A 22521-nucleotide genomic window follows, 5' to 3' on the forward strand; every position below is an offset into this window, starting at 1 on the left:
GGGTGTTTTAACAAACTGGCAGATTATAGGAAATTTTTTTTTTTTTTTTTTTTTTTTTGACAAAGTCTCACTCTGTCGCCCAGGCTGGAGTGCAGTGGCGTAATCTTGGCTCACTGCAACCTCCACCTCCTGGGTTCAAGCGATTCTTGTACCTCAGCCTCCCGAGTAGCTAGGATTACAGGCACCTGCCACCATGCCTGGCTAATTTTTATATTTTTAGTAGAGATGGGGTTTCACCATGTTGGCCAGGCTGGTCTCAAACTCCTGACCTCAGGTGATCCACCCTCCTTGGCCTCCCAAAGTGCTGGAATTACAGGCGTGAGCCACCGCACTTGGCCTTATAAGACTTTTTAGAGTGCAAGTTATTTTGTTTGTTCTGAATTTATGGCACTCATTCATAGTATTCTTGAAGTTTTTCTGTGCTGGTGTGTTTTGTTATATACCTAAATTTTAGAGGCAGAAATGAAACTGCTGTCCCTAGGCCAGAACTCAGAGATGTATTCAAGAGAGGATTTAGGAAGTCACAGAAGTGTTTTTTAACCTGCTTTATGGCTCTGTGTTCTGTTTCTGTAACAAAGCAATTACTTCGCAGTTGTGACAAAGGTAATCCTTCTTATTTGGGGACGATAATTGCATTTTCTCCCTTTTTTTTTGTTCTGAGACCCAGGCTGGTGTGCAGTGGCGCAATCATGGCTTACTACAGCCTCGACCTCCTGGGCTCAAGTGATCCTCCCACTTCGGCCTGATGAGTAGCTAGGGTTACAGGCACACACCACCATGCCCTGCTACTTTTGTTGTTGTTGTTGTTGTTGTTGTAGAGATGGGGTCTCACTGTGTTGCCCACACTGGTTTTGAACTGAGCTAAACCCAGGAGCAGTCCTCCTGCCCCAGCCTCTCTAAGTGCTGGGATTACAGGTGTGAGCTGCCATGCCCAGCCACATTTTCTCCTTCTTTAGGCCAGTTGACCTGATTGGACAAATACAATCTATTATTTTCTGGCACTAATCAAAGATTGCTAGATTAATTATAACTGAGTTATTCTGGAACTTGGCCTCTGAGAATCACCTTCAGAAGTCATTTTGTGCTTGGTCTTCTGGTCTTTTTTTATCTTAGAATGTTGGTTGGGGAAGGAGCTGGACTTTGCTTTAATCCTCAAGTTACCTTCTGTTAGGCTTTGAGATTCTGTAGCTGTATCAAATGATACCTCTGCCTGCCCATTTCTATCTAGTTTTCCCTTCATGTAATTGAATCTCTGAGTCAAACCAGAAAGCTAGATATTTTGGACTTTGAGTCTTGACAGAAGACTCTGTACTAAGAAAAAATTGAGATGTGGCAATGAGATTGCTTATCTCCAACCTTCACTTAGTTGCAGAGTGTGTACTTTGTCCCCAAGTTCACAGCACCAAGAAATAAAAGCATTAGCTGCCAAGATGGGCAGGCTTCACTACAGGCTGGAGAATTTCTTTCTATAACAGCCCAAGAGAAAAACCAGTTTCTGAAAACTGGGAGAAGTCCTTATTGGGGTTTTAGAGAGACTCAGAAGTGTATTGGCTTAGGGCTGGACATGGTGGCTCACTCCTGTAATACTAACACTTTGGGAGGCTGAGACAGGCAGATCACTTGAGGTCACCAGTTCGAGACCAGCCTGGCCAACATGGTGAAACCCCGTCTCTATTAAAAATACAAAAAATTAGCTGGGCATGGTCATGTGCGCCTGTAGTCCCAGCTGTTTGGGAGGCTGAGGCACGTGAATCACCTGAACCTGGAAGGTGGAGGTTGCAGTGAGGGGAGATTGTGCCACTGTACTCCAGCCTGGGCAACAGAATGAGACTGTCTCAAAAAAAAAAAAAAAAAAAAAAAAGTGAGGGAAGAGTGTTGGCTTGGCTCTTCAGTTCCTTGGTTCTGACCCAATCTTGCCAATTCAGTGAACTTCTCTGTTTCCTCATGTCCAGGATGGCCCAGATGTGTAACCAAGTACACACATCAGTCACGTTACTGTTAGCCTAATGACAGCTGTGGAACAGGGAAAGCTGATGCCTGTGTTTTGGTCAACCCCATTCTCTCCTGGCACTCTCTCAGGTGGTCTGTCAGCCATTTGTCCTCACATTTCCTGTGCCTTGAGGATCACTGATTGCTGATAAGCTGTTATCTGACAGTTTGGACTCTGGACTCTAGTGGCAGGAGGGACCTTCAGGACCTAAGACACAAAGCTCTCCTGGTGAAGTAACAAGTAATGGAATCTGTCTTCCCTCACCCAGATTTTTGGGATACAGGAGAATTTCAAGAGACGAGAGTGTGTATTTGGCAACCACAGAGATAAAATTATGAAACTGGATCTTCCAAATGGAACCATTTCACGTTTGCTCTTATTTTTGCTTCTTTGGGTCCAAGAAAACTTGCTGTTTAGTAATAAGGTTATATACACAAACTTTTGGCTGTGGAGTTGGGCTAAGGTCAGTCACCTAGGTAATGGATTTAAACCCAAGGCTATTTTGTTCCTAACTTCCAGGTGAGTGATGAAATGGTAGTGGAGCTCATTGAGAAGAATTTGGAGACCCCCTTGTGCAAAAATGGTTTTCTTCTGGATGGCTTCCCTCGGACTGTGAGGCAGGCAGAAATGGTGGGTAGCTTAGTTTTTATATTACTACTGCATGAAACCAAACTCTTGTCCTTTGTCTTTCTTAATTCCTTTGAAGGAGATGGGTCTAACCAAGCTCTGGTAGCTTAGGTGGGCCACACATTCTTTTACAGCTCGATGACCTCATGGAGAAGAGGAAAGAGAAGCTTGATTCTGTGATTGAATTCAGCATCCCAGACTCTCTGCTGATCCGAAGAATCACAGGAAGGTATTTGTCCCTTGAAGGTCCCTTTTCATGCTTCTCAGAGCTTTCTCAAACTCTGAGAATTGCTCTTGCCTAATCCCGGCCATGAAGCTTAGTGCCATTTCAACATGGATTGATTTTATTTGGTGACATCCGCTGAAGTGGTGAGATGGGATCGGGATATGGAAAGAAGAGCAAGGGATTTGAAGTCAGACAGCATCTCATTCTTGTCACTTTTTTTTTTTTTTAGATGGGAGTCTAACTCTGTCGCAGTGGCGCAGTCTCGGCTCACTGCAACCTCCACCTCCTGGGTTCAAGCAGTTCTCCTACCTCAACCTCCCAAGTAGCTGGGATTATAGGTGTCTGCCACCAGGGCTGGCTAATTTTTTTTGTATTTTTAGTAGAGATGGAGTTTCACCATGTTGGCCCAGCTGGTTTTGAACTGACCTCAAGTGATCCGCCTGCCTCGGCCTCCCAAAGTGCTAGGATTACACGCTTGAGCCACTGTGCCTGGCTCTTGTTGCTTTTTTTTTTTTTGAGACAGAGTCTTACTCTGTCACCCAGGCTGGAGTGCAGTGGCGCGATCTTGGCTCACTGCAACCTCTGCCTCCCTGGTTCAAGTAATTCTCCTGTCTCAGCCTCCCGAGTAACTCGGACTACAGGCATGTACCACCACGCCCAGCTAATTTTTGTAGTTTTAGTAGAGACAGGTCTTCACCATGTTGGCCATGCTGGTCCCAAACTTCTGACCTCAAGCAATCCACCTGCCTTGGCCTCCCAAAGTGCTGGGATTACAGGCTTGAGCCACTGTGCCTGGCCTCTTGTCACTTTTTAACTGTGACCCTAGGCACATTTCTTAACCTCTCTGAGGCTGTTTCCTCATATGTAGAAGGGGGTTGATAACACCTGCTTTGAGAAGCTATTTCACGTGTTAGGTAACATAAAATGCATAGTTCAAAGCCTTGCCTATATTAGGTGCTTAAGAAATGTTAATGTCTTTACATGTGTATCTCCTCCATTTTAGTGCTCCTTAAATCTGATTTCAGCTGGAGTTGCCATACTTTGCTGTAGACTTTTTATTGTAAAAATAATATAACCATCTGTACAAAGTTTAGAAAATGGAGGAAGAATTTGCTCATAGTACAGCCACTTTGTGTGTGTGTGTGTGTGTGTGTTTTAACATGTTTGCTTCTCTGTAATAGCATTGAACACAGAAATGCCTCTGCTTCTGGACACGTTTGTTCTGACAGACCAACACTGCTTTAGCCTACAGTTGTCTCTACCCTGTTTCACTAATCACTGCCATCTGCTTTGTGCCTTCCAGAAGTATGACAGAAGCTTTCAACTGCAAATGGACCCTCCATTCCCTTCTTTATTGTGGGCTGTAGCTTTTTTATGTCTTTGTCATTTTAATGGTGTCTCAGGAAAGCGGTCAGCCAAACATCTTGAACCAGACATCCATGACCATTACTTTTAATTGCTGTGTAATATTTCACAGTAGGTAAACCATTGTTTACTTATTTCCTTATTGTTGTACATTTATGTTTCTTCCAGTTAGCCACTGTTAAAATGATACTATGGCCATCATAATGCATGTAAATTTTTGGATTAGGGAAAAAATGTTTTCTTATTTCAGACATTATTACTTTGATTTCCTAATGAGGTTGAACATCTTTTCCATGTGTTTGTAGTCCATACCTTCAAGAAGAGACAAACATGTGAATAGACAGTACAGGGTTAGCACTATTATCCTGGAAAGCAATATGAAATACAGTGGACTCTACCTTATATTCATTTTCTTTTCAAATGTCCAGGTTACATGTCTCCGGCTATTCCATAGGCTCCTTTAATGCAGGAACTTCTGTTTCTTTGTATCCCCACTGGGCACAGAGTAGACAAAGCTGATGTAGGTCGAGAAGCAGTAGGGTTAACAGTAAAGACATCACTAGGCCTGGGGTCTCTGAAGCACTAAGCACGTATTAGCAGAACCAGGTGATACTGGAGACCTTTGATTCTATGGGCCCAGCTTCCTGAGTACCTGCTTCGTGCATAGCACAGTACTAGACCCTGGGAGCAGAGGACCACGAGAGGCTCTAGGATAACCATATAGTGATGCCCATCTCTGACCTCAGAGAGTCATATATGAAACTTGGGCTGTTCAGTGTAGTAGAAAGTCCAAGAAGAAAGCCTGGGGACAGGGAAGAAAGGCTGCCTAGGATAGAGATAACATTAAACTCTTCCTCGATGAAGAGTATTTCAGAGAGCCTTTCCCAGAAGGGAGGAGAAGCCGGAATGAGTATGTGTTGGACTTTCGCTGAGGCTAGTAGCAGACGTGTCTGCCCAGTGATCTGGGGGGCAGGAAGGTAGAAGGAATGCTGTTGAGAAGAGCTTTACTGGGGAGATCTGCCAAACCAAAGAGGGTAGACTTGACGGAGTTCAGGACTCATGAGATATTCTTGAGCCACTGGGTATTGTGGCAAAAACAGTATTCTAAGAACATTAGCTTGGTCCTGGTGTACAAGGTAAATTACGGCAAGGAGAAACAGATAAGGATACCATCTAGGAGCCTGTTTATGATCCACATGATGTGGTGGAGATTTCTAACTGAGGTTGGGTGGGAGAGAACAGAGAGATTCTGAAGAACAAACAGCAGGATTGCTGTAAAGGGTGAAAGAGAGAAGATTCAGTCCCTCCATTTGGAAGTAGGTGGTTAGTGTGACTTCCTCACAGAGAGAAGGACCCCGTTCCTCACAGAGCATGTCACTGCTGAAGGTGTTTTTCCAAGTTTACCCAACAGATGAGTGGCAGGGTTAGCCCTGGAAGCCTGCTTTCTGCCTCCTAGTCCAAAATGTTGATGGTTAGAAGAAAATGAGGCAGGAACTAGTCAGTTTAATATGGATCTTTTTCTTTTCTGTTTTTTTGTTTTTGTTGTTGTTGTTGTTTTTGAGACAGAGTCTCACTCTGTTGCCCAGGTTGGACACAGATGTCGGCTGTTTGAAGATGCTGGGGAATGCACCCCGGACCTCACACAGGATCTTTTTCAAGTCTGAGATGATATGGACCCATTGTAACAATCTTCTGAATTAGCTCTGACCTCACTTCTAGTAATTTTGAGTCATTGTTCTGTTTCTTGAATATGAATAGTTGGTGGTTGTGGTTTTTGTTTTTAACTTATTCAATATTGGCTCTCTCAAATCCTAATTATCCTACCAGTTGGCTCTCTGGTATTATCTTAATACCTGGTACCATCCCAATTTTGTGGATGAGAAAACAAGTGTTTAAAGTGTCGCACTGAATGTTGAGTGCAGTGGTTCATGCCTGTGATCCCAGCATTTGGTAGGGACCTAAACAGGAGGATTACTTGAGGCCAGGAGTTTCAGACCAGCTTGAGCAACATAGCAAGACCTCGTCTCTACTATAAAGCAAAAAAAAAGTTAGCCAGGTGTGGTAGTGTGCACCTGCGGTGGTGGTCCCAGCTACTTGGGAGTCTGAGGTGGGAGGACTGCTTGAGCTAGGGAGGTCGAGGCTGCACCGAGCCATGATTAGGCCACTGGACTCCAGCCTGGGTGACAAAGCAAAACCCTATCTCAAAAAAATAAAAATAAAGTATCACACTCACGGTAGCAGTGATTGTAGATTCCCAGTCCTGATGATACCTCCAAGCCACGCTCAGTGGCTCATGGAGCTATTTTGGTTGGTACTTGAGAGCAATCCCATTTTGAGAACTTGGAGAGTGGGGTTTCTTTCACTTACCTTCTATGGAATGAGCCTTGTATTGTTTTAAAAAGTGGTATTTGTGAATGGCAAAAGAGCAGTGTGTGGGAGTCATATTTGTTGCAGCCTGGCTGCTATGTGCCCTGTGCTCTCTAGAAGGTAAAAAAATATCCTGGTCCGTATCTCATGCCCCTAGCCCCTCCCAAAGTTGCTGCAGCTGAGCCCAGCAGTCTGCTCTCTCCTTTCCCTGGGTCTCCCAGTGGATGCCATTTCTGAATGAATGCATCAGAGGAATCCTTCCAGGCACTCAAATAATGGAAGGTGCAACCTCACAGTACATGACTGCAGTCACAGGAACCTTTACTACTCTGTCCAGTTGGCCTTCCATATCCATGATTCCCTCATCTACGGATTCAAGCATTTGTGGATTAAAAATATTCAGAACAAAACCACCAATAAATATAACCCGGGAAAGCTGAAGAAAATAAAAAATAATACAAATTTTAAAATTCAGTATATCAATTTTTTACATGGCATTTACATTGTATTAGGTATAAATAATCTAGAGGTGATTTAAAGTATGCAAGACAACCAGCCTGGGCAACATAGTGAGACCTCATCTCTACAAAAAATTAAAAAATTAGACCGGGCGCGGTGGCTCACACCTGTAATCCTAACACTTTGGGAGGCCGAGGTGGGTGGATCACAAGGTCAGGAGTTCGAGACCAGCCTGGCCAACGTGGTGAAACCCCGTCTCTACTAAAAATACAAAAAATTAGCTGGGCGTGGTGGCAGGCATCTGTAATCCCAGCTACTCAGGAGGCTGAGGCAGGAGAATTGCTTGAACCTGGGAGGCAGAGGTTGCAGTGAGCCGAGACCATGACACTGCACTCCAGCCTGGGCAACAGAATGAGACTCTGTCTCAAAAAATAATAATAAAATAAAATAAATTAATTAAATAAAATAAAAGAATTAGCCAGGCATGGTGGCGCATGCTTGTAGTCAGCTACTCCAGAGACTGAGGCGGGAGGGTCACTTGAGCCCAGTAGTTTGTGGTTACAGTGAACTATGGTCATTGCCATTGCACTCCAGCCTGGACAACAGAGCAAGACCATGTCTCAAAAAATAAAATAAATAGACCAGGCGCAGTGGCTCACACCTGTAATCCCAGCACTTTGGAAGGCTGAGGCAGGTGGATCACGAGGTCAGGAGATCGAGACCATCCTGGCTAACACTGAAACCCCGTTTCTACTAAATATACAAAAAATTAGCCAGGCTTGGTGGTGGGTGCCTGTAGTCCCAGCTACTTGGGAGGCTGAGGCAGGAGAATGGCGTGAACCCGGGAGGCGGAGCTTGCAGTGAGCAGAGACCGCGCCACTGTATTCCAACCTGGGTGACAGAGGGAGACTCTGTCTCAAAAATAAAATAAAAATAAAAGTACACAGGAGGATATGCATAGGTTATATGGAAATGCTGTACCATTTTATATCAGGGACTTGAGCATCTATGGATTTTGGTATCCACAGAGGGGGCTCCTGGAACCAATCCCCCCGTGGATACCAAGGGATGACTCTATAGCTTATTTTCTCTACTGTCACCTCCCTCCTGCCCATAACCCAGTGCCACTTTATGCCAAATGGACCATCTTGTCCCCCCAAAATATGCTGTGATTAACAAAAAAGAAAGTAGCACATTTTACAGAGGTGCTACTTCAATAGTCTAAATAGAATTGAATAGAATTTTTATTTATTTTATTTTTTTGAGACAGTCTTGCTCCGTCACTCAGGCTGGAGTGCAGTGGTATGATCTCGGTTCACTGCAACCTCCACCCCCAGGTTCAAGCGATCCTCCTGCCTCAGCCTCCCAAGTAGCTGGGATTACAGGTGCCTGCCACCCAGCTAAATTTTTCATATTTTTAGTAGAAACGGGGTTTTGCCACGTTGGTCAGGCTGGTCTCGAACTCCTGACCTCAGGTGATCTGCCCCCCTCAGCCTCCCAAAGTGTTGGGATCACAGGCATAAGCTGCTGGGCCCAGCCCAAATATTGCTATGCCTGCCAAATGGTGAAAAATATTAGGGAGCTCTAGTCTAATAGACCTTCATGAGAAAAGCAAACATTAGTTAAATAAGCAAACAAACACTTGGTTGGCAGAGAATTGAGAAACCACAGAAGTGAAGCAAGGCCTGGCTGCTGAGCAGAGCTTGGCCTGCCTCCTTTCCTTAGGTTTCTAGGCTCCTGTGGTGTGGCCATTCCCAGTCAGGAACATGGGCTTGTTGTCTGTGGGGACTCAGCACAGATGCAGCTGCCCACTATACATTCAGTGCCAAATAAATGCCTGTTCTTGAGCTCTATATTCCATGACTTGTTTAATAAGTCATTTTTCCCGATTACTTGAATATTGCTCCATAAGGGTTAGGCTATCTTTTATCTGTGTGATCGAAAAGATGTGTTCCATTATCTGGCGGTGTTTGCATCCATGGGAATTATTTTTCCTGTTAGTACCTTCCTGGTTTTGTAACCAAACTAGGTTAGAAAATAGAGGTCATTTCTTTGTCCTCTGTCCCCCATAGCACTTTGTACAAATCTCTGTTAAAGGATTATCACGTTTGTTATTTATTTCCACATTTGTCTCTCCCACTAAGCACTACTTGTGAGCAGGGATCATTACTCATTGCTTTGTAGCTTCTGAATTCAGCTTAAGGCTTGAATGGAATACTTATTAATGTTTGTTAAGTAAATGGGTGAACAGAATGGATGGCTGTGTGAGACCAGCACCAGAGTTCCTTCTCTCAAGTCCTGAATTAGGTAGTTATGCCAGCAGTTTGCTCTTCAGCCAGATACTCATAATAATGTTTGGTCAAAATAGAAAATATACTCTGCCGCTGGCATAAGCTCTCCTGGAAGCCCAGTTATTTAGCTGGATTTTCTGCTGGGTGCTGGGTCCTTGCATCCAGCGTCCCTATTTCTGCTTGTCATTCCGGAGCCCCCTAGAGTGGAGTGCAGGTGCGTACTGTCAGTTAACCTAACTCATATTCATTTGCTGCCTTTCAGGCTGATTCACCCCAAGAGTGGCCGTTCCTACCACGAGGAGTTCAACCCTCCAAAAGAGCCCATGAAAGATGACGTATGTAAACTCAGGACAAAAAATTTCCTTTTCTTTCCTTCCACTTTCTTCACTGTTTTCTTTTTCCTTTATTCTTTCCATCTTCCTTTTATTTCTACCAATATTACTAACTTAGTCATGAAAAATAACACTATCAAGTAAATCACATGGCCTGTGTCAGATCTATTCAGTGTCTCCTCAGGTGGTTTATTGCTTGGCCTCAAGGTTGCTTCCAGTGGTGCTAGCTTTTTGCAGTGCCCAGATTGTACCTGTCTTCTGTCAAGAGCAGCCCCTTTTCTGGCATCATGGCCACCTAAGTGAGCAGCTAATCAGGAGAAGGTTTCTTAAAAGCCTACAATTGGAGAGTGGGAAGAGTGTGGCACTGAAGAGAAGTTTGATGACCAGTCCTCCAGAAAAATATTCTCTTTTTATAGTTATTGCTGCTGTACTGTGTCCTGGGGTTTCATACATGGTCACTGCACCATTTGCCATAAAGAGTCTATATGGTTTGTTTTAAAGCATGCAGGCAACAGTAAGAATTTCCTGGGTTTACCTTTGTCCTATGAAACAAGTTCATCAGGTCATTCAGGTTCTATAAATACAGGTTCCAGAGCCGTTATGGCAACTTAGTCACATTTTGCAAAGTTGCTAATTCTACCATTCAAAGTTCTTATTTTACTTGCCACTTTTAGAATGTTGATGGGTGACACTCTAGTAAATACACTAAATATTTAAGCAACTAAGATTACAATTGCTAATGTATCTTTGATTTTGATGTATTCTGGTCTTAGGGGCCTTTTTGACTTCCTTACTTTTGACCCTAGAAGTGTTTATCTTGGAAGCTGAATCGCCTGAGCACAAAGATGAGAAAGTCATTGCCTATCTTCCCCTCATGAACCCCTTTCCTCACAGCTGGTGTTTCTGACAAACTCTCTGACTTCTGTTCACCAGCTGCTCTGCTCCTGGGAGTAGCAAAGTTCTTCACCGGAGAGGGTCTGGATTGCCTGTCTTTGTCTCTGATGGGCTTTGGGAACAGACAGCATCCTGGGCAGAATGGTCCCATCTCAAATCTGCATCTGGCATGGAATAAGAAAACCTTGCTAACAGTCCCAGCCTTTCATTGCTGTCTTCCTGTTCTCAGATCACCGGGGAACCTTTGATCCGTCGATCAGATGATAATGAAAAGGCCTTGAAAATCCGCCTGCAAGCCTACCACACTCAAACCACCCCACTCATAGAGTACTACAGGAAACGGGGGATCCACTCCGCCATCGATGCATCCCAGACCCCCGATGTCGTGTTCGCAAGCATCCTAGCAGCCTTCTCCAAAGCCACATGTAAAGACTTGGTTATGTTTATCTAATGTTGGGTCCAAGAAGGAATTTCTTTCTATCCCTGTGAGGGAATGGGTGGGAATGATAGGACAGGCAAAGAGAAGCTTCCTCAGGCTAGCAAAAATATCATTTGATGTATTGATTAAAAAAGCACTTGCTTAATGTATCTTTGGCGTGTGTGCTACTCTCATCTGTGTGTATGTGTGTTGTGTGTGTGTGTGTGCATGTACATATGTGTTCACTCTCCTACTTTGTAAGTTTTAGGCTAGGTTGCTTTACCAGCTGTTTACTTCTTTTTTGTTGTTGTTTTGAGACAAGGTTTCGCTCTGCCACCCTGGCTGGAGTGCAGTGGCGTGATCTTGGCTCACGGCAACCTCTGCCTCCTGGGGCTCAAGCAATTCTCCCACCTCAGCCTCCTGAGCAGCTGGGACTACAGGTGCATGCCACAACACCTGGCTGATTTTTGTATTTTTTGTAGAGACAGGATTTTGCCAAGTTGGCCAGGCTGGTCTTGAACTCCTAGGCTTAAGCAATCCACCCACCTTGGCCTCCTGAAGTGCCAGGATCACAGACGTAAGCCACTACACCCAGCCCAGCTGTTTACTTCTTTAACCATACTTTTGATTTTATTTTTTGACCAAAATGAACTAACCCAGGTAATCTTCCAGGGACCGCAATTCCAGAACCTCATAGTATTTCTTCCATTTCCAGCAGCTGATTGGAAGTCCAGGATCATGTGAAGTCAGGCAGGGTCACAGTTCCTGATGGCACATTATGGACAGAGAATTCCATTTTGTTTTCTAACCCATGATGAAAACCCACGTGAGTCAGTGTGTGAACAGGGATCATTAATTTTTTCCCCCTAGGTGGAAGGAAAAAGGCACTTATGTTGCAGGTTACAGAAATTACTGGGAGAGGATATTGTCATAAAAAGAGCCAGGCCAAATTGGAATATTTTTGTGATCTGCATCATGATGCTGAAAATAGCGATTATTTGGGAATTGGGTTTGAAAACTGAATTGTTGCCAGAGAATTAAACCAGGTGAAAGGTCCTTTTGAATTCAGATTGTCTTCTGAACATCCAGGCTGATCATCTGAGAGCAGTCAAATCTACTTCCCCAAAAAGAGACCAGGGTAGGTTTATTTGCTTTTATTTTTAATGTTTGCCTGTGTTTCCAAGTGTGAACAAAACAGTGTGTGATCTATTCTTGGATTCATTTTGATCAGTATTTATTCAAACCCAGTCTCTCTCCAGGACATAAAACTGAAATCAGATATGTTCTTTTTAAGCCCAAACCCTCTCCCTTCTAGATCCAACCCTTCACCCCTAATTTTATGATGGCTATAGCCATGGACTTCCCCAAGAAAAGATCACCCAGAAATAAGACCACCTGTGACAATTACCAGCTTTTATTCATAACCTTAGCTTCCCAACTATTGAGCATTTTCTAAGGTCCCTGCTGTCTTTTGGTCTCTGGTTTGATTTGTGGCAAACAGATGAAGTAACAGACTGCGATGAAGGACCACAAAAACGGCAGCCTCTGGAAAAACCATTAGAAAGTCAGTGGCAGATCCAGTAAATAATATCGCCAGCCTCAGCATAATCTGCTGCTGACTCGATTCAGTGGACTCTAAAGTGCCCAGCCTCCTGACCTGAGCTCTCCTGCCATCTGTGAGACTACCAGAGGTCTTATCTGCCGTCCACATGGCAACTGGGCATGAGTACCTGGCCACCTTGCTTCCCTCTTTGCCTGGTCCAAGTGAGTGTCTGCTGCCTCTGTCCTGCCTTGTTTTCCTGGCTCTAAACCAACTCCACCCACTCTTAGTGGAAACTCAGTCTGGCTTTGTGTGTTTCTGGGAAGCACATGACTTCTGGGAATGGGCAAGGAAGAGGAGTGAAACAAAAACTGTCAGCTATGTGTGCCTGGTCTGGGATCCTTCTCTGGGTGACAGTGGCATCATGAATCTTAGAATCAGCTCCCCTTTAACTAGGGACAATTGTAAGCACTTGGCCTCAAAGTTGAGGTTCCTGAATGTTTGCTAATTGAATGTGCATGATCCTTGCCCAAATATTTGTCATCCGTCCACATAGATTCACGTGTGCATACAACATGTACAAGTAATATTTGGGCTGCCCATAAGAACTGGAAGATTCCTAGGGAATGCATATACCCTTCTCAGTATGGTTAGGATTCTGTTTTTGCTTCATTTAATTCCAGAGTTCCTCAGCCTCAGCAGGTTCTGCTTTTACCTGTCACAGAAATTTCCAGTGTTTAATGCATTTGGTTGCTGGGGCTTACATGCCAGCCTCCTCTGATATGTACTTGGTTTTTAAAAACCCATTTTGTTCTCTCTTGTTTCCTCTCTATTTCAGCCTAGTATCAGAAGGCCAGGCGAGACTGCAACACTGCTCATCACCCCGCGGCGTGATCCCTGCTCTTAGGTGCTGGGCAGAGGGGAAGGGTGGTCAGGGTGAGGATGGTGAGGGAGGGCTGGTGAGGGGCTCAGAGGAATACTCGGAACAACAGCAGTGTTATTGTAGTGTGGCAGTTTCTTTTATACATAGGTGAGAGTTTTTAAAGTGTAAGGGAAAAATTAATTTTTTAAAAAACACCATGCTTGGAGGGTGGGGGTAGAAATAGACACAATATTATTTCTAAGGAATCGGGTTTTCATTTACTCTGGACTGGTGAAAATATTTTTTAAAGCCAGTGCTCTAAGACCTCAGGTTTTATCTCAGAACCCCATGGGTTCCAGACCAAGAGTACAGGAAATCAAATTGTTGTCCTGTCTGTCTATAGCTTGGAACAGGGAGCTTTGATTACTGACCCCGGTTCCACACACTGTAAGATCAAAAAACCATCTCCACATTTGAAAGAGATGTAAGGTGTATTCATAGGGATGGTGGCTCAACAAATCAAGCAAACTGGAATCAAGGGGAGGGGGAAGGGAATGAAATGGAAAGGGAGGCTGATTCCCTTCCCCTGACTTACCACTAATTTACTAGGCTACCTACTCTCATGAGTAACCTCTCACAGCTACTCAGCACATGCCACAATCCTATGCTCTTGCCTTCTTTTATCTGCAGTGTGTGAAGGGACTCTTTTAAATAAATGAGCAAGTGTCCTAAGCTATGTCATCCAAAGATTGTCCTTTCCATTCTCAAATCCTGTGACTGGGATCACTCAACAGCACTGTGTTGTATTATTTTCAATGAGGTGCCTTTCTTAACTGACCAAATGCTGCCTTGTTTGGCCCCTAAATCAATAAAATATGTTAAAATTTGTATCCCCTGTTGTGGCATTTTTTTTAGATAATCTAAGCTAGAAAAATGACATTGAATTCTGGACCTGGCTGGAAGGAAAAGAAGCCCTTTCTTGTGGTCGCTGGCAGCTGTGTGGTAGGGAGGTCCAAGTATGTGCATATGAGATAAGCCTGCACCCTCTTGACCTTCAGCTCCTATGCAGGCTTCTCTTGAGCCCAGAGACAAGGCAGCTTGGTCTAGTGGAGATAGCACTGTGCTTGGAGTTCAGGGGACCTAGGACAAATCCCAGCCAGTTAGTTATTCACTGTGCTCCTGTTTCCTCAGCTGAAAAAGGAAGTTGGTTATGCCACCTTCTCGGCCTTAATGGCATTAAATGAAATTTATAGGAAGAGGTTTTTGCTCAGTACCTGGCATGCAACAGACATTGGATAAATGTTAGTTGGATCCAGATATACACAGAAAGATATCTGCTTCCTGCCAGGCTGGATAACTGTTGAATGGACACTTGTCCATAGTCTAGAAAGCCAGTGCTTCTAATCCCTAAGCCAGATCTTTGACTACCTTTTCAGTTGCTTCTTTAACACTCTTTGTTGCTTCTCTGTGTGTCCTAGTTTAAATTCATTTCCTCTCCAGCAAAAGTGAGCTTAAATAATTTCTCCAAACTAAAGCTCTCATGTTTTTGGAAGGGCTGCCTTTGCAAGTGAGGTTTCTGAGAAATGACTGTTGTTCCCAAAACAAGAGGGAGCTGGGCTGGAAGCACCACTATTCTTCTTTAGGCATCTTGTTACAGAGAGAGGCAGGGTCTTCACTGACATATTAAATCCTGTTCCCTGAACCAGCCCCTCCCTCTTCTGCTCCACTTCCTCACCTGTGCAGAGTCATTTTCAGGTGTTAGCCTTACTGATTTGCACTGATCTGTTTGTTCCCTGAGCTTTTTAAATACCCTGTGAAAATTTTCTTTCCTCCCTTGGTCATCATGCATCTAATTGTGGGGAAATGTTTGTCAAACCAACCTGCAAAGCAGCATGGTGTAGTTGAGAAGAATAAACAGAGAAGACTGGGTGAGCTATTGTTTGTTTGCTTCTTTGGGCCTGGGTTTCCTCATCTAATCTGCAAACCAAGAATGCAGACTAGTCCTACCACTCCCGGAAGACTGACGTTATGCCAGGTATTATGCAAAGGCTTCATGTAACCCTCGACTTCACGTAACCCTCACACAGCACCCTGTGGAGTCAGAACTGTCCTTCACTTTTATAGGTGAGGAAACCAGACTCAGAGAGGTGAAGTGGCATTCCTGAGGTCATGCATAAGAGGCAGTCAGGACTGAAACACAGTCTCTAACACTTATCCGTCCCCTTGATCTTGTTGCTGAAGTGATTTAATTACTTGCATAGCTCTGCACACAGGAAGGGCTGCTCTGAATAAGAGCTCTTTTCCATGGACACTCAGCGCTGCCGGAACTGATTTTGAAGAAGTCACTGCCGGCTCTGAGGGCCTGGGGTATGTGTCTTAGGATCTCCTGTGTGCACAAAGTGTCACTGACAGAACACAGCAGGATGGAGAGCAGCCTCCTCAGAAGCCTCACAAGTCTTTCCTCAGATGAAGACAGAGCAACGAGTCAGAAGACAGATTTCAACAGCGACTTCACCATGCGACCTTGGACAAGTTATCTCACCTCATCAGTAGAATAGGAATGATCCCTACCCCTCAAAGGTGCTGATGACACTAGTGACCAAGATACTCATGTGGGTTGGACTGCCCAGGACACAGCAGATGCTTAGTAAACACAGATGGAATTCAGAGGGAAAATGTAGGCATTGAAGAAAGTTGTCTTACTGACCATCTGGAACCAGGCTAAGGATCCCCTAGAAATCATAGACCTCTGAAATTATATGCAGAATTCTTTATGTGTTTTCATAATTAATAATAGTCTAACATATTAAATTCTTAGCTGTGTGAGAGGTTCTGCATGCATTATCTCATTTATTCTCCTCGATAACCCTGTGGAGGTAAGTACTGCTATTATCTCTATGGTATGTCTGTAGACTTTGAGGTTCAGACATCTGATAATGGCAGAACCAGAGCCTGAGTCCAAGTCTGGCTCCACACCCCAGCCTCTTAACACTGTGCCAATTGCTTTGACACTTTGCTGGGGAGAGACAAAATGATCTCAAAGGCACTCATGATACAGAAAAGGCTATGAGCCATGGATCCAAACAAAAGGAGAAACTCAAGTAGGTTTGCTGTGTTACAGTGAAGGACCTGCCACAGGTAAGACCTTTTTCTATTTTGCCATCCTCCGTTGTTTCCTTATTGTTGGTACTAAAGTTCCAATGTGCTGGATTTGCATAGCTCCTGGAATCACCCGTATTCCAGAAAGGCTGGAGGGGTGAGTTATGTTGGGGGAAGGAGCCGGTTCCCATCTCTTGTCCTCCACGATTATCTCCTGGTTCTGGATAAGGTGGCCAGGGGAGGGTGTGTATGTAGGCTGTTGAGTCACAGGCAGCCGTCTCAGATTGCAGCTCTGTGTAGCTGATGGTGTTGCATTATTCATAACTCCAGGGGGAGCAGTGTGCTTCTGATGTCTTGGGAATGCAGCAGCTCTGGGTTTAGAGTCATCCATGGCAGTGTGATGATGAGCTGCTCTCACAGAGGGCCCCTTCCAGGTGCCCAGTCCAGATTGAGGTGCCCCCAGCAGAAAACAGGTGGAAATGGAAAGACAGAGCATCAGAGGGCAAGACAACATGGGCCTAGATCCTGTGCAGATAGCCCTCAAGCCAATAAGCCAAACAGATCTGCACTTTGGGGGTAAAGTTGCTATGGAGCAAATAATTTGATTGTGTGGTGTTCTGTAAGGGTTTTGCAGACAAATTCCTCTGAGCTTAGCTAGGAGTTCATTATGCTTCCTGTTTAGCTGGTCTTCTTTCTTCTACTAAATAAGAAATGCTTCATTTTTGGCCGAGCACGGTGGCTCATGCCTGTAATCTCAGCACTTTGGGAGGCCGGGGCATGCGGATCACAAGGTCAGGAGTTTGAGACCAGCCTGGCCAACGTGGTGAAACCCCGTCTCTACTAAAGATACAAAAAAATCAGCTGGGCATGGTGGCGCCCACCTGTAATCGCAACTATTTGGGAGTTCGAGGCAGGAGAATTGCTTGAACCCGGGAGGCGGAGGTCGCAGTGAGCTGAGATCGCGCCATTGCACTCCAGCCTGGGCGACAGGGTAAGGCTCCGTCTCAAGAAAAAAAAAAAGAGAGAAAGAAATGCTTCACTTTCTACTGTCTTCCTTCTTGCCCTGGCTGTGAGGAAACTCAAAACTACGTCTTGTGTTCAGTTGTTAATCATTCCTCAGCCATGGTTTCTTAATAATTTCAACGCCAGCCCAATTTTAGTTCAGTGTTTAGCATTTTTGTGCTCATGTGTGTTGTAAACTGCCTTGAGTCTATTTTGGAAGAGAAGCAGAGTGTAAAGGAAGGGCTAATTATGCAGTACAGGAGGTCAGACTGCAGAGAAGAAGGTAGCTTTGTGAAGGAAGTGGGATCTGGGTGACTCCATGCAGAGGGTGGCAGCATTCCAGCTGAGGGCACAGCACAAGGGAGGGTACAGCGGCCACTGGTGCTCTGGGCTGCTTTAACCTCAAGCAGGGATCCCCAACCCCCAGGCCATGACTACCACCAGCAGGAGGTGAGCGACAGGCAAGTGAGCACTACCGCCTAAGCTCCATCTCCTGTCAGATCAGCAGTAGCATTAGATTCTCATAGGAGCACAAACCCTATTGTGAGCTATGCATGCGAGTAATGTAGGTTGCCCGCTCCTTGTGAGAATCTAATTAATGCCTGATTATCTGAGGTGGAACAGTTTCATCCTGGTCTGTGGAAAAATTGTCTTCCATGAAACTAGTCCCTGGTGCCAAAAATCTTGGAGACTGCTGACCTAGAGAACCCCTACCAGAGTTCTTGGGAAATCTGTATCTGATTAGAGATAAGTTTTTCAAACAAAGCACAGTGACCGTAGAAGGGAAGTTTTTCAGCTCATGAATAATGTCAAGAATGCAGAAGAGCAAAAGACAAGGATACGTACATAGAGATTTGATGGGCCGCTTTAAGCTCAGCCCATGTGCCACTCTTCCTCCCTCCCCTAAACACACCACAGTCTGTGCTTTGACCATGAATCAGGCGATACTTTGCTGTGGGGCTGAAGCGGGGGAAGTCCTTCAGTTTTATTGTCAGCTCTTTTTTCCAGTCATGTGTCTAGTGGTATGGGCATGAGTTCTGAGGATGACAAAGATGGTCTGTGCTTAGATCTTGGTCCTGACAGTAGCTTACTGTGTGCCTTGAGGGAGACACTTAACCTGTAAGCCTCAATGAACTCATCTGTAAAATGAGGGTCATAGCACTCATCTAGAAGAGTGGTGAAGTTCATATGAATTGAGAAATAGCAGCTGCCCAATAAATGATCCTTTCTGTGTCCTTTCCCAAGGCCATTTGCTGAGGAAAAAAGGACCTTACCATGGCTACCAGCTATTTCAGAATAGGTATCTTTACCCATTCCTATTCCTCAGTGCCACCTCATCCCCCTTGGAATTCAGTACCAAACCCGAACAGGTTGCTTTTCACTGGAGTGTTTCCTGAGCTGCCAGATGTGCCCCTGAGTGGAGATGGGAATCAGTGTTATCTTCCCCAGGGATGCTGATTCTACTCCAGGCTGGCAGGAGACATTGTGGTCCTGACATGGCAGCCAACCAGATACCAATGGTCTTGGCACCCCCAAAGCTTACTGAGAGTAGGACATTCTATAGTTGAAGATGAGGGGAGCATCTTCAACTGCTGAAACCACACCTTGGCCTGGCTGTACCTGCTCCTATCTTGAGGCCAAAATAGGAGGGAGCACAAAAGAACATGGTGGGGTAGATCTGTGTGCACGTGACACCAGTGAGGTGCTGGAGTGGGCCGTGAGAGTCTTTAGTGAGAATATGTTGGCTCATGTTTTGGAAACCTTTGAAAATTGTCCTGTGGTAAGGGAATGAGAACAGTACCTCTCTCTTTGTGCTGTTGACAGGATGAGTTCATGTCTGTCAGGTATTTTAGAACAGTGACTCCCATAGTGCTCAGTAAGTGTTTCCTAGCTAGCAGCTCTGGCTCAGCAATTCCAGTTTGTACATGTCCCCCAAGGAAATGACTAAGTATGTGCAGAAAGCATTCTTTATAACAGGGTTAGAATTGGAAACAACCTAAATTTCCAACAAAAGGGGAGATTGGCTGATTCATTCATGGGATGGAATAGTATGTGATCACGAAATAAGTCATTTTAAGACAAAGATTTTATGGTAAATTTATTAAGTGAATAAACAAAGGTTTTAAAACAATACAGAATGGAATATGCTTTTTTTTTTTTTTTTCTCCTCCTAGAGACAGGATCTCCATATGTTGCCCAGGCTGGTCTTGTGCGCCACCATGTCTGGGTAAAGAATGGATCTATTTTTAAAAGGAAACTTTTTATTTTGGAGTAATTTTAAGTTTACAGAAAGGTTCTAAAAATAGTATAGAGGGTTTCTGTATATACTTCACCTAGTTTCCTCTAATGTTAACATTTTACTTAAGTATGGTACATTTGTCAAAACTAAGAGATTAACATTGGTATATTACTAGACTGACTATATTTGGTTTTCACTAGCTTTTCCACTAATGTCTTTTCTATCCAGGCTCCAACCCTTTATACCACATTGCATTTTTTTTTTTTTATTTAAAAGTGTATGTACATAGAAAAGCATCCGGGTGCATATAGATGAAAATGTTAACAATGATCATAGCTGAGTGGTTGAACTAAGGGAGATTTTTGTTTTAAAGTTTTTAGTATGTCTTCTAATTTTTCTATGTTTAACATGTCACATAATTTTAAAACACAAAACTAACAATTCAGGCTGAGTTGGTGCCCTCTGATTACCCCTTGTATGGCTATACTGTGTATGTTTAGCTGAGTCTTTTCAACACTCAGCTAAAGAGGGCAAATGAATAAGTCTGCCTCATCCCTCTTTCCTTATCATGCAGCCCAGGGCCAGGCACAGAGGAGGCACTGATAATATCTAGTTGAATAATGGGTGAAGTCAGAGAAGTTTATTGCTACCAACTCTCAGAGATAAACTAGTCTTAGCACTCTTTTTCAGCTTAAGGAAACCCAGGCTTATGTTTCCCCAGTTTAGTGACCCCAGCAGGACAGGACCTGTTTTTAAAGTTTGCAGTCTCAGGGCTGACTTTTATGCCCATCGCTGAATTAGTTGCTGTGGCCAGGAGCATGGAATATGCCTCTTGGCCAGGCTTGGGTCCACTGACCAGGCCTTTAGATGGCTTCCCAAAGAAAAGTCAGGGTTCTGCTATCCAAAGGAGGTAAGATGGATACTGAGGAAGTTAAATACAACATCAGAGCCATCCCCTAAACACAGGCATTTTAATCTCTAATTCCTTTTGCCATACTATACGTCATGCTTGGGCTCCCTGATGAGAATAGTACCACATTAATGCTATTCATCATTAAATCCTAGCATCCAGCACAGTGCTTGTATGTAGCAGGGACCTAGTCAACATACAAGTGAATAAATACATTTCTTGGTGACCTAAACAAAATCATTTAACTAGATGTTTAAATCAGAATGCTTTGAGTTGTAAATAACAGAAAACCAACTCAATAAAGGACATTTGTTGACTCATGCAACTGAAAAGTCTAGTGGAGCCCAGCAGTCAGGCATGGTGTGGTCAGGACTTCACTTATGTGCCAGTCTCTGACTGCCCCCTTGGTATCATCAGGCTTGTCTCTCTCATGTTAGCAAAATGACTGCAGCAGTTCCAGACGTGACATCTGTACTCCACAACACCCAGAACAAGAGAAAATACAGAGACCCTGTATCACAGAATTCCCAGCAAAAGTCCTGAGAGTCACTGTGAACTGAATAAGATTACATGCCCACCTCTGAATCAGCAGTTAGTGGCAAGGGTTGTTTACTGGCTTAGCCTAGATCATGTACCTCACCCTTAGAACTGGGGAGATAGGGGAGAGAGAGAGTAGAATCAGCTTCCCTGAAACTACATGGATTCCTGATGGGAACTGAGACTTTGGGGAAGGGGAAAGCAGTCCGGATCCTGAGGATGTAACCAATAGGAATCCAGCTCAATTGAATACCCTGAATTGTGTGGCATAAACAAGGGCTGCAGGAGTTAGAGGGCAATGAGTGAAGGTTGCAGCAGTCAGAGCAGGGAGGCTTCATGGAGGAGGATGAGAGACTGGAGCCAAACCCTGAAGAGGTAAAAGATTTGGGCAATGGGGTAGGGAGGTGGAAAGGAAGGAACATTTCCCATGTGCCAGACATCATACTAAACCCTCTGTATGCCAGGTGTGGTGGCTCACGCCTGTAATCCCAACACTTTGGGAGGCTGAGACAGGTGGATCACCTGAGGTCAGGAGTTCGAGACAAGATTGGCCAACATGGAGAAACCCCGTCTCTACAAAAATACAAAAATTAGCCAGGCATGGTGGTGCACTCCTTTAGTCCCAGCTACTCAGGAGACTGAGGTGGGGGAATTGCCTGAACCCGGGAGGCAGAGGTTGCGGTGAGCCGAGATTGTGCCACTGCACTGCAGCCTGGGCGATAAAGCAAAACTCCATCTCAAAAAAAAAAAAAAAAAATTCTCTGTATGCATTATCTCACTTAACCCTTACAATGACCTGCAAGTTTGGTATCATCATTATCCCCATTTTACAGTTGAGAAACTGAAACCCAGGGGTCACACAGTAAGTGTTGAGGTTGAGACTTGGACCCAGCTTGTCTGGCTGAGAAGCTTGTGCCTGGAGCTATGACACTGGTGAGTAAAGTAGACAGTGGTCACCTGGGAAGTTTGCATTAGTGTGAAGTAAGTGGCCTGACCTCAGGTCATCACAGAGGTAGTGCAGAATGTGAAGTTCTTCCCTCAGCTGTGCTGTTTTTGGGGCAGCGGGGATCAGAACCAAAGCACAATTCCTTTGAAAGTTTGCCAAACTTTGACCTTAACCATGTGAAACCTTGTGCCTTTCCTCCTCACCAGATGGATTCTTCAGACAAGGCCTAGGTGCTGGTTCTGCTCCTTACTAGGTGGCCTTGAATGTATCATTCACAGTCTTTGAGCCTCAGTTTCCCTATTTGCAAAATAGACACAGTAATACCACATTTATTGATTGAACAGATTTACTCTTGCCTTATCTTTGCTGGGCCTGGGAGACCAAGAAACAAAGATGAATGAGACAGTGCCTGCCCCC

The 22521-nt window shown here is 44.5% G+C and overlaps 1 protein-coding gene across 4 annotated transcripts in view; it reads left to right on the forward strand.

The window, feature by feature from the left end:
• Nucleotides 1-15300, forward strand: part of AK2 (adenylate kinase 2) — a 28016-nt gene extending 12716 nt beyond the window's left edge. For 2 of the 4 annotated variants that reach the window (XM_034960627.3, XM_034960642.3), the window contains 4 exons: nucleotides 2510-2620; nucleotides 2752-2846; nucleotides 9588-9660; nucleotides 10781-15300. In XM_034960627.3, the coding sequence (XP_034816518.1) occupies nucleotides 2510-2620; nucleotides 2752-2846; nucleotides 9588-9660; nucleotides 10781-11002 (501 nt within the window). In that variant the 3' untranslated portion in view covers nucleotides 11003-15300. Of the gene's footprint in view, nucleotides 1-2509; nucleotides 2621-2751; nucleotides 2847-9587; nucleotides 9661-10780 lie in introns of those variants that run through there. The other 2 variants (XM_003812539.6, XM_024928845.4) reach the window with 2 other exon arrangements.
• The last annotated feature ends 7221 nt before the right edge of the window (nucleotides 15301-22521 follow it).

This window comes from Pan paniscus, chromosome 1 (genome assembly GCF_029289425.2).
Source record: "Pan paniscus chromosome 1, NHGRI_mPanPan1-v2.0_pri, whole genome shotgun sequence".
In the NCBI taxonomy this organism is placed as follows: Eukaryota; Metazoa; Chordata; class Mammalia; order Primates; family Hominidae; genus Pan; species Pan paniscus.